Source organism: Balaenoptera physalus, assembly GCF_965194825.1.
Source record: "Balaenoptera physalus genome assembly, chromosome: 7".
Taxonomy (NCBI): Eukaryota; Metazoa; Chordata; class Mammalia; order Artiodactyla; family Balaenopteridae; genus Balaenoptera; species Balaenoptera physalus.
Window position 1 is genome coordinate 116,183,844 of NC_138886.1, and position 11,910 is coordinate 116,195,753.

An 11,910-nucleotide genomic window follows, 5' to 3' on the forward strand; every position below is an offset into this window, starting at 1 on the left:
AACGTACAGCATGGTGACTTGGTGACTTTAGTTAATAATACTGTATTGTATACTTGAAATTCACTGAGAGTAGATCTTAAATGTTCTCTACACACACACACACACACACACACACATAAAGATAACTACGTGAGGTGATGGATGTGTTGATTAACTTGACTGTGGTAATCATTTCACAATGTATATATATCAAATCATCACATTGTACACCTTAAATATATACAATTTCTATTTATCAATTATACCTCAATAAAGCTGGAAAAAAATTGTGTCCATGAAGCTTATGTTGGTGACCTCATTCCAAAAGGTTGTTTTCTGACTGAAATTTAACAAAAGTAACTTATTCACTTCATTATGCTTAACCTTACAAATTTAAGCTCTATATGCCTGCTAATCTGTGTACAAAAACTTAATGATAGATCTGCAGATGCTCTCAACCTGCAATACTCTGGCATCTCTAAATCCCTCATGTTTCCTCTCTTAGCTCAAACATAGGTTACAGATTAAGAGTTTACGAAGGTCGAACTCCCAGATGCAGGATGCTGATGCCCTATTCATTCCATCGGCTAGAATGGTTTTGAATGTGTTTGCTTTATTTTAAATGACAAACACAACTATATTAAATAATCCATAAAAATTAACAGAGGTTTTTTACATCTTACGGTCCACAGCAAAAACTCTATATTGGATATGTCTGTTCCCCAAAGTCCTTTCTCTTACAAATCATAACTGGAGATTTTTCTCTTTCTCTTTTTTTCCTAAATTCATTAGAATGTGTTTTAACAGATTTTTCAATAAGAAGAAAATATGTTAGGAATATCATGGATCTTAGTCATCTCGGTTATCCTGCAGTACTCCCAGAACACCATCCTATTTAAAATTCTTAAAACATGTTATTTGTATGTAATAACAAAACTTGCATATATTCAAGTATAACAATACTTGAATAGTGAATATAACGTGCTATACAATTTTCCAAGCTGTTTACAAGTATTATCATACTGATAATACCAGTAGGTAGGTACTATTATTAGCCTGAGAGGGGAGCCTGAGAGGAGGGCCTGAGAGGAGGACCTGAGGGGAGGGGCTTCAGAAAGTTTAAGTAATAGGAAAAAGGTCATGTAGCAAATTAGGGAAAGAAAAGGGTTTTAACGTGCAATTTGAATCCTTTTCAAATTACTAATCCCCAGAATGTCTAGGTTGTATACATATGGCTTTCCAGAATGAACTCTAAGTTCTCCAGCCTCCAAGCAGTCACCTATGGCTGGCCATGTAACTAGATCCCGGCAATGAAACTGAAGAGGAAGTGACCTGTGATAGCTTTTGGTTGACTTTCTTAAAAGGTAGCTGGTATGAGTGTTCGCTGTTTTTCTCCCCGTTTTTTCAAGGTGATGCTTGGAATAGAAATTAATAGCTGGAACTCCATATCGGATCATAATGATAGTAAGTTCTATACCATAAGTTTGACCTGGTACGGCCAGTCTTAAAACTACTGTGGGTCCTTTATACTAACTCTCTATTGCTTACATCCCCAATATTTCATGAAAGAGAAATTTAACTTATATCTTGTTTTAGCCACTGTTTTCAGCTCTCTATTAATTATAATAGCTGAATTTAATCCTTACTGATAGATTTCTTAGGTTATATTGAAAAATAATATAAAATTAATGTATTTGAGAACACTGGGCTACATATATATATTGATATTTACTGTAATAAAATTAAAACTAAGGAATTAAAAATATGTATTAGCTAATTTAAAATGACAATAATAAACCCATTACATGTTAATATACTTCATGAAGAACAATTATATTTTCCAAAGCAAAAATGAAATGAGAAAAGTAACATTTTTAATTGTCTGGCTTAATAGAAGAGACACTGGATGGATTCTTGCATCTGCTGTTGAATTTAATTTATTGCCATATGATTTATTGGTTAAAGTATATGAACAAAATCTAGCCTCACAGAAATATGCATTTGGAAAAGAGAGGAGTATCTTAATATTTTTGGATAATTATAGATATTTTTCTCCAGTACTATTTCAAAACTCAACGACTGGTAGCTTCTTAAATGTTAGTTGCAGTCAATGAAGCTGAAAGCATATCAATAACCATTTTATCCTGTTATATTAAAATTTATTGGCATATCTTGCATTTTGGATGGATATTTTACCACTTTGGAAAATATTCCACTAAGTAACGAACTTCCACATTTGATACATTTCAATAAAATGAGAAAAAAATCATTTTTTAATTTCACAACTAATCTCATCAGGGAAGCCATTGTGTTAGAAGATGTGGTGGTTCCAAATTTTCCAAACTTTTAATATTTATTTGAAAGCCCAAACGTTATCATTAGCAAAAATTACTGTCAGTTGCTGTCATTGAAGTGATAGGCTTTGTTCATTTTAAAAAGAAAATACCCGCCAGATAACTGGGACTGAATAAACCATTGTTTGTCTGTTGTTCTTCCGAGTAAAAACTGAATTCTGTAAAGAGTAGCTAGTTCAGCTTGCAATTCAATATTACACGAGTGCTTTGTTTGTTTAAGATAACCATCATACCTCAGTGTTCAGCAGAAATGCTTTACATGATCTTCCCATTTTATCACCCCAAATAATAAAAAGATGTGTACTCAAGAATAAATATGCAGTAAAATTCATAAATTCTACTGTTTCATCAGACAAAAACTGGCTTTTTAAAAAATTCTGAGCGAGTCACCCCATGACGTAGAGGTCCCAGCCAAGAGACGTAGGCTGAGGGCAAGAAGAACGCAGAACAAGAAATGGAAACGGAAGGAATTTCTTTCAGCCTAATACACATACATATCTCCCCGTGTTAGGTATCCTTGTATATATTATAAATTAAGCAGCATTCTCCTTTTTTCCTCCTTTCTCTTCTCTCCTACTTTGAGATACGGCGAGTTGGCGGTGGTGAACTTTATAATCTGGTACTGAGAACGCAGGTTATCAAGGTGAGATTATGAGTGACCCGGATATTTGATTTTTATTTTTGAGGCTGTCCTACCTTCGTCGTGGAACTGAAACACCAGCTTTTCTCTGTTCTCAAGCAGGCTGAATTCCCAACCGGAAGTTACCCCAGCCAAGGGCTCTCCCGCTCGTTCTTCGGTTTTCCAGTTTGCGGACTGCAGATTTTGGGACCTCTCGCTCTCCATACTCACGTAACCAATTCCGCGAGCTCTGCCGTCAAAGAGCGCGAGAACCTGAGAGCGGGAAGTGTAACTTCCGGTGGGAAACCGCGGGCTGAGTTCTGAGGAGAGCGGCTGTTTCGCGTCCACTGCAAAGGTAGGCCTACCTCAAAAAAACGAAAAGTTTAGGTATTCCATTTGTTATTGTCTCTAGTTCTAGAGTATGTTTATTTCTTTTCTGGTTCACTCATATTTGTATCTCCTCTTGGTTCTGTTTCTCAGGAGGGCCTTGCCTATTACACCCAGCTTCATGATTATGGTCCGTGAGTCACTTTAGACTCAAGCTTAGACTCTCTTTCTCTAGCCCTTCCTGTGAATTTTGTAAGCAACCAATTCCTAGTATTTTGTAAGCAACCAATTCCTAGTATTAGACTCTCTTTCTCTAGCCCTTCCTGTGAATTTTGTAAGCAACCAATTCCTAGTATTCCTATATTCCCTTTTAATGTAGTAGAGAAGTTTTTCTATTTCACAACTGAAGCTGGACTGATGCAAATAAATTGTTCTGATATCACCCCAAAGTATAATTACTTGTTTTGTAGTTGTTTTCAGTAACACAATTTTATGTTCCTTCTGACCCGAGTCAAATAATTACTTGAAATCTCAGTAGAATACTTTCTTTAAAAAGTGATGAATTCATTTTAATTTATCGGAAAATGTAGATTGTATATAAAACATGCATCTCCTATATTTCCATGAAGTTTCTACATTTTACCACATTGCTTCACGTTTTTAAACACAAACATAAGTTAGAGATGGCTGAATTTCCAGAGTACTATACCCTGACACTCCCTTACTTCACTGCATCACACTGTGTTCTGCCTTTTCAGAAGTAACTAATATTAAGAATTTGATAGTGACTTGGAGTCATATTATTCCGTGGTACACTGGTATGTGTTTAGAAACAGTATAGACTTGTGTATTTCAAATTGTGTATAGATGACAAAATACTGTACAAATTATTGGCAACTTGCGTTTTCATACAATGCTGTAATTTCAGACATTTAGCGTTACTGCTACATGCACCTCTAATTTATTTACCAAAGTTGCATTATATAAGTATTCAAAAATGTGTATATTCCCTTCCAGGTAATGGACAATTAAAACGTTTCCAATTTTTTAAAACATTCTATAATAAATACTCTTTTTTTATATGCACATGTGCAACAATTTATCTGATGTACTATACATACTTTAAATGGCCAGATCAAAGTGAATGCAAACTATTACTTTTGGTAGCTATTCCTAAATAACTCTACAAAATAGTTGTGTCAGTTCAAACTTTCAGCAACAGTGTGTGAGAATTTTCTTTCTGCATATTTCTGTCCAAAACTTGGAGATGATTTTCTGTTAGATTGTGTGTCTTTTTTATTGATGTATGTGAATGCTTTTTATAGTCTCAATAACATAATTCTTGCAAACATTTTGTTCTACTTTGTGACTAAGCTTTTTTTTTTTTAAACTTCTTTATTGGAGTATAATTGCTTTACACTGGTGTGTTAGTTGCTGCTTTATAACAAAGTGAATCAGCTATACATATACATATATCCCCATATCCCCTCCTTCTTGGTCTCCCTCCCACCCTACGTATCCCACCCCTCTAGGTGGTCACAAAGCACCGAGCTGATGTCCCTGTGCTATGCGGCTGCTTCCCACGTGACTAACTTTTAATTTTAGAGTGTCTTTAGTTGAACATGCATTAATTTAATGTAGTCTAATTTATACATCTTTACTTTTTACTTTATCTTTTTCAAGAAATGCTTCCATTCTCCAAGACATCAGATATTCTGCCCCCCCCCCACTTTTTTTTTTTAAAAAAAACCCCAAGATTTAGTCTTTTTTTCTCTCTCAAATTTAAGTCTTTAACCTACCAGGAATTAATTTTATGTATGGCTTAGATGGAATTCTAATTTTCTTATATTTTGTTTTTCTGTATGGACATTAACTACTCTAACATCATTTGTTATACATACAGTCCCTGACTTTTTTTTTTAATTGAAGTATATTTGATTTACAATGTTGTGTTAGTTTCTGGTGTACAGCAAAGTGAATCAGTTATACATACATTAAAAAAATTTTTTTTCATTATGGGTTATTACAGGATATTGGATATATATATTGAGCTATACAGTAGGACCTTGTCTATTTAATATATAGTAGTTTGTAGCTGCAATAAGTTCATTTGTGCCATATTTTAGATTCCACATGTAAGTGATATCATACGGTATTTGTCGTTCTCTTTCTGACTTCACTTAGTATGGTAATCTCTAGTTCCATCCCCGTGGCTGCAGATGGCATTATTTCATTCTTTTTTATAGCTGAGTAGTTTTCCATTGTGTATATATGTACCACATCTTCTTTATCCATTCATCTGTCGATGGACATTTAGGTTGCTTCCATGTCCTGGCTGTTGTAAATAGTGTTGCTGTGAACGTTGGGGTGCATGGTCCTGGACTTCCATTGGTTCAATCTAACAGTTTTTTAGCTTTACAATGGTGGGAGAGCAATACACATTCAGTAGAAACTGCACTTTGAATTTTGATCTTTTCCCAGGCTAGTGATACATGGTAAGATATTCTCTCATGTTGTGGCAACGAGCTGCAGCTCCCAGTCAGCCATGTATGTGATCATGAGGGTAGGCACCAATACACTTACACCATTCTGTACGCAGACAGCCATTCTGTTTTTCACTTTCAGCACTGCATTCAATAAATTACATGAGATAGTCAGTACTTTATTATAAAATAAGCTTTGTGTTACATGATTTTGATTGACTATAGGCTAATGTGAGTGTTCTGAGCACGTTTTAAGGTAGGCTAGGCTAAGCTATAATGTTCATTTGGTTAGGTGTATCAAATGCACTTTGGGCTTATGATATTTTCAACTTCCAACAGGTATATCAGGACATAACTCCATTGTAAGTTGAGGAAGATCTGTATAGATCATATTTGAGTTTTTACTGTTTTTGGCTGTAATGGATAGTGTTGCCATGAACAGTCACGTGCATGTTTTTGGAGAATATAAATACACATTTTGGATGGATATATAGCTAGGATTGGAATTACTAGCATATATGGCTTATATGCATATGTCCAGCTTTGAGATATTGCCAAATACTTTTCCAAAGTGGTTATAAGCATTTACCTTTCTCTCTAACGTGAGTTCTTGTTTCTCTACTCATTGATTTTTAATATATATGACAAACCAATTTAAGGTTGTCATTTATATTGATTTGTAAGAATCCTTTATTATTTATAATATTTTATATTTTCTAAATTTCCTTCTTAGCTTTTAGAATTTGTATATTAGAATTGTATATGTAGAAATTCATGTAAGCTACATTTAATGGCAGTTTTTATATTTGTTTTCCAGTTCCATAGTTTTTACTTCTCAATGTAATTTGTCTGGGTCCTCAAACAAAAAGTTAATATTAAGTGGTGGTAAAGAACAACATTGCTTTATTCCCAATTTCACTGTGAACTCTGAAAAATTCATTTTAAAGTGTTCAGTTTTACGTTTCTCAACAATATTTATTATCAGGTTAGGAAAGTTTCCTTTTATTCCTACTTGGCTAAGAAATTCTTTTCATTGTCAATAGAGCTTAAAAGTTATTTAATTATTTTTTTGCATGTATTGGAATAAGCATATGTTTTATTTCCTTTAATCCAGTAAGAAATTATATTTTCTGGTATTAAATTACCCTCGCCTTTTAAAAATGAACCATACTTTATGAAAATGTTATTTCCCCCTGCTTAAAATGTTATTTCCTCATTTTTGCTGTATTTGTTATACTTGTTATTTATGATTTTTGTATCAATCTCTGCCAAATCAGTCTTTCTTTCTGGTATTGGTTCTTGTCCAAATTTTTACTAGACCCATAATATTAGTTGAATACCTTTTCCTTTAGTTTTTTCCTATAAAATAATTTCTGCATGTTAATAATTATGATCTGTTCCTTAAGGTTCAACGCTCAACAGTTTACTATTGGGGAGAAAAGTAAACTGAGTATATGTACTCTTTGGGTAAAATATAGGGAAAATAATACATCTATTATTAATTTCATTTTGTCAGTCAGATTTTTATCTTTTACAAATTGATATTATTCATTTATATTTTTACTTAAAGTGACACATTCCATCTAAGTAATTTGTTCATAGCATTTATTTATAATGCTGTAAATATATGCTACACTATATATATAAAAATATTACAATTTTTCATGACATATTTTTACTGGTGGTTTTATTTCTTTTTCATCTATATTTCTGGAAGTTGGCCTGTTGTGCTTTTTTTTAAATGAATATATTTCCATCCAGTTGATCGTTTCTATTCTGTTTATTTAGCCTCCATTTCATTAATATTTGTTTCTTTTTATTATTTCCTGCCCCCTAATTTCCCTTAGGTTTACTTTTTTTTAGCCTAGCATTTTGAGGCCAGTGCTACAGTCCTTTATTTAGAAAAGTAGTAGGTGATGAATAAATGCTTAGGCTTTGGAATCAGCTATATCAGAGCTCCCACCTAGTAAATGCATGACTTTAAGGAAGGAGTAAAACCTCTTTAGACCTTAGGTTCCTTACATGCAGAAGGTGAAAACAATTACCTTCCCATGAGGCTATAGTGAAAGTTAAATGAAAAAATTTATATGAAGGGCTTCACATAGAGCCCACTGTATGGGTACATTTGTTATTCACCTTACTTTTAAGACAAACAAGAATTAATGTGCATGTTAATAATGAGAATTTTCTTAATGTTTTGTCATTTCTTTCACACTATCAGAGGGTTGTGTGTTCTCTTTTTTTCTTTTTCTTTAAAAATTCAGTAATAGAAATCTACTACACTCAGAATAAATTCACAATTATATGGAGACATTTAATTCTGGTTTATCTTGCTTATCTAAATTGATTGAGATTTGCATGCTTGAAACACATAATGTGATCTTTTTTGTGATGAAAACAAGCCAGTTGGGAGAAAAATATTTTACCACTCTTACAAATATTTGAAGATTCATTTAAACTTTTTAATTTTATTTACTTTTTAATTTTATTTACTTATTTTTTGAGATATAGTTGATATATAATATTATATAAGTTACAGGTATACAATATAGTGATTCACAACTTTTAAAGGTTATACTCCATTTTTAGTTATTATAAAATAATGGCTGTATTCCCTGTGTTGTACATTGTATACTTGTAGCTTGTTTTATACATGATAGTTTGTACCTCTTAATGCCCTCGTTAGTTTTTTGAGAAGTCTCCATACTGTTTTCCACAGTGGCTGCACCAATTTACATTCTCACCAACAGTGTACGAGGGTTCTCTTTTCTCCACATCCTGACCAATGATTTATTATTTGTATTCTTTTTAATAATAGTCATTCTGACATGTGTGTGGTGATATCATATTGTGGTTTTGATTTGCATTTCCCTAATGATTAGTGATGTTGAACACCTTTTCATGTGCCTGTTGGCTGTCACAGTGTTCTGTTGGAAAAGATATCTATTCAGTTCTTCACATTTTTTAATTGGGTTGTTTGGTTTTTTTTTTTTTTTGCTGATCAGTTGTATGAATTGTTTCTATATTTCGGATATTACTCCCTTATCAGTCATATCATTTGAAAATATTTTCTCCCATTCTGTAGATTGTCTTTTCATTTTGTCAGTGGATTCATTTGCTTTGCAAAAGCTTTTAAATTCAATTAAGTCCCATTTGTTTATTTTTGCTTTTATTTCCTTTGCTTTAGGAGACAGATCCAAAAAAAAAATATTGCTACGATTTATGTCAAAAAGAGTGTTCTGCTTGTTTTCCTCTAGGAGTTTTATGGTATCCAGTCATATGTTTAGGTCTTTAATCCATTTTGAGTTTATTTTTTATGTGATGTTAGAGAATATTCTCATTTCATTCTTTTACATGTAGCTCTTCAGTTTTTCTCACACCACTTATTAAAGAGAATGTCTTTTCTCCATTGTATATTCTTGTATCCTTTGTCATAGATTAATTGTCCATAAGTACATGGATTTATTTCTGGACCCTCTATTCTGTTCCAGTGTCTGTTTTTTTTTGTGCCAGTACCATACAGTTTTGATTACTGTAGCTTCATAGTCTAGTCTGAAGTCTTAGAGTTGTTATTCCTCCAGCTCTGAATTTCTTTCTAAAGATTGTTAGGCTAATCGAGGTCTTCTGTGTTTCCTTACAAATTTTGAAATTTGTCTAAGTTCTGTGAAAATACCATTGGTATTTTGATATGGATTGCGTTGAATCTGTAGATTGCCTTGGGATGTATGGTCATTTTAACAATACTATTCAGTACTATTCTTTCAGTCCAGGGACACCATATATCTTTCCATCTGTTTGTATTGGCTTCCATTTCTTTCATCAGTGTCTTATAGTTATCCAAGTACAGGTTTTAGGCTGTTGTAAATAATGCTGCTATGAACATTGGGGGTGCATATATCTATTTAAATTAATGTTTTAGTCTTTTCCAGATATATGTCCAGGAGTGGGATTGCTGGAGCATATGGGAGCTCAAGTATGTTTATTCCTATGTATTTTTTTCTTTTTGATGTGATGGTAAATGGGATTGTTCCCTTGATTTCTCTTTCTTACAGTTTATTGTTAGTGTGTAATAATGCAGCAGATTTCTGTACATTATTTTTGTATCCTGAAACTTTACCAGATTCATTGACAAGCTCTAGTAGTTTTCTGGTGGTGTCTTTAGAATTTTCTATGTACAATATCATGAAATCTGCAAACTGTGACAGTTACTGCTTCCTTTCCAATTTGGATTTCTTTTATTTCTTTTTCTTCTCTGATTGCTGTGGCTAGGACTTCTAAAGCTATGTTGAATAAAAAGTGGCAAGAGTGGGCATCTTGGGACTTCCCTGGTGGCGCAGTGGTTAAAAATCCCTCTGTCAGTGCAGGAGACATGGGTTTGATCTTTGGTCTGGGAAGATCCCACATGCTGTGGAGCAGCTAAGCCCATGCACCACAGCTATTGAACCTGTGCCCTAGGGTCCACGAGCCACGACTGCTGAAGCCCACGTTCCTAGAGCCTGTGCTCCGCAACAATAGAAGCCACTGCAGTGAGAAGCCCGCACACTGCAAGGAACAGTAGCCCCCTCTCGCCACAACTAGAGAAAGCCCGTGCACAACAATGAAGACCCAACACAGCAATCAATCAATCAATCAGTCAATCAATAAGCAAGCAAGCAAGCAAGCATCCTTGCCTTATTCCTGATCTTAGAAGAAATGCTTTCAGCTTTTCACTGTTGAATGTGTTAGCTGCGTTTTTGTCATATATGGCCTATAGTATTTTGAGGTATGTTCCCTCTATGTCCAGTTTCTGGAAAGTTTTTTTTAATCATAAGAGGATGTTGAATTTTATCAGAAGCATTTTCTGCATCTATTGTGATGATCACATAGTTTTTATTCTTCATTTTGTTAATGTGGTGCTCATATTAGTCAATTTGTAGATATTGAAAAATTCTTGCAACCCTGGGATAAATCCCACTTGATCATAGTGTATGATCCTTTTAATGTATTGTTGGATCCGGTTTGCTAATATTTTGTTGAGGATTTTTGCTTCTATGATCATCAGTGATGTTGGCCTATATTTTTCTTTTTTTTGTTATATCTTTGGTTTTGGTGTCAGGGTGATACTGGCCTCATAGAATGAGTTTGGAAGTGTTCCTTCCTCTGCAATTTTTTGGAAGAGTTTTAGAAGTATAAATGTTAGCTGTTCTGTAAATGTTTGGTAGAATTCACATGTGAAGGCAACTGGTCCTGCACTTTGGTTTGTTGGGAGTTTTTAAATTACTGATTCAGTTTCATTATTGGTAATTGGTCTGTTCATATTTTCTATTTCTTACTGGTTCAGTCTTGGGAGGTTATACCTTTCTAGGAATTTGTCAATTTTCTTCTGGTTGTGTATGTTTTGGGGGCGTATAGTTGTTCATAGTAGACTCTTATAATCTTCCGTATTTCTGTGGTGTTGATTGTAAATTCTTTTTCATTTCTGATTTTGTTGATTTGTCCCTCTCCCTTTTTTTCTTGATGAGTCTGGCAGAGGTTTATTAATTTTGTTTATCTTTTCAAAGAACCAGCTTTTAGTTTCACTGATCCCTTTATATTGTTTTTTTAAGTCTCTGTTTCATTTACTTCTGTTGCTTGCAGAAGGAATGTTCTGTATATATCAATTAAGTCCAACTGATCTATTGTGTCATATAAGGCCAGTGTTTTCTTACTGATTTTATGTTTGGATGATCTGTCCGTTGATGTTAGCGGAGTGTTAAAGTCTCCTACTGTTATTGTATTATTATGACTTCTCCATTTATCTCAGTTAGGATTTGTTTTAGATACTCCTGTATTGGGTGTGTATATATTCAGTGTAATATCCCTCTGGTATTCATCCCTTTATGATTATATAATTTCTCTTTGTCTTTTGTTATAAGCTTTGTTTTTAAGCCTATTTCTTCTGATGTGAGTATTGCTTCACACACTTTCTTGTTTCTGTTTGGATAAAATATCTTTTCCAAGCCCTCACTTTCAGTCTCTGTGTTTCTTTAGCTCTGAAGTGAGCCTCTTGTAGGCAGCATATTGAAAGTCTTGGTTTTCTTAATCCAATCAGCTACTCTGTGTCTGTTGATTGGAGCATTTAGTCCATTGACTTTTTTTGAGTTATTGTTAATTTACAGTATTACATAAG

The 11,910-nt window shown here is 33.7% G+C and overlaps 1 protein-coding gene across 4 annotated transcripts in view; it reads right to left on the bottom strand.

Annotated features, from left to right (window-relative positions):
* The window catches only part of LOC309664083 (uncharacterized protein), a 124,998-nt gene extending 121,450 nt beyond the window's left edge, over positions 1 to 3,548 (bottom strand). For all 4 annotated transcript variants that reach the window (XR_014265570.1, XR_014265571.1, XM_082469086.1 and 1 more), the window contains exon 1: positions 3,030 to 3,548. Coding sequence is in view for 2 of the 4 variants with exons in the window: in XM_082469086.1 (XP_082325212.1) it covers positions 3,030 to 3,177 (148 nt within the window). In the remaining 2 variants the exon portion in view is untranslated. The remainder of the gene's footprint in view (positions 1 to 3,029) is intronic.
* Positions 3,549 to 11,910: the final 8,362 nt, after the last annotated feature.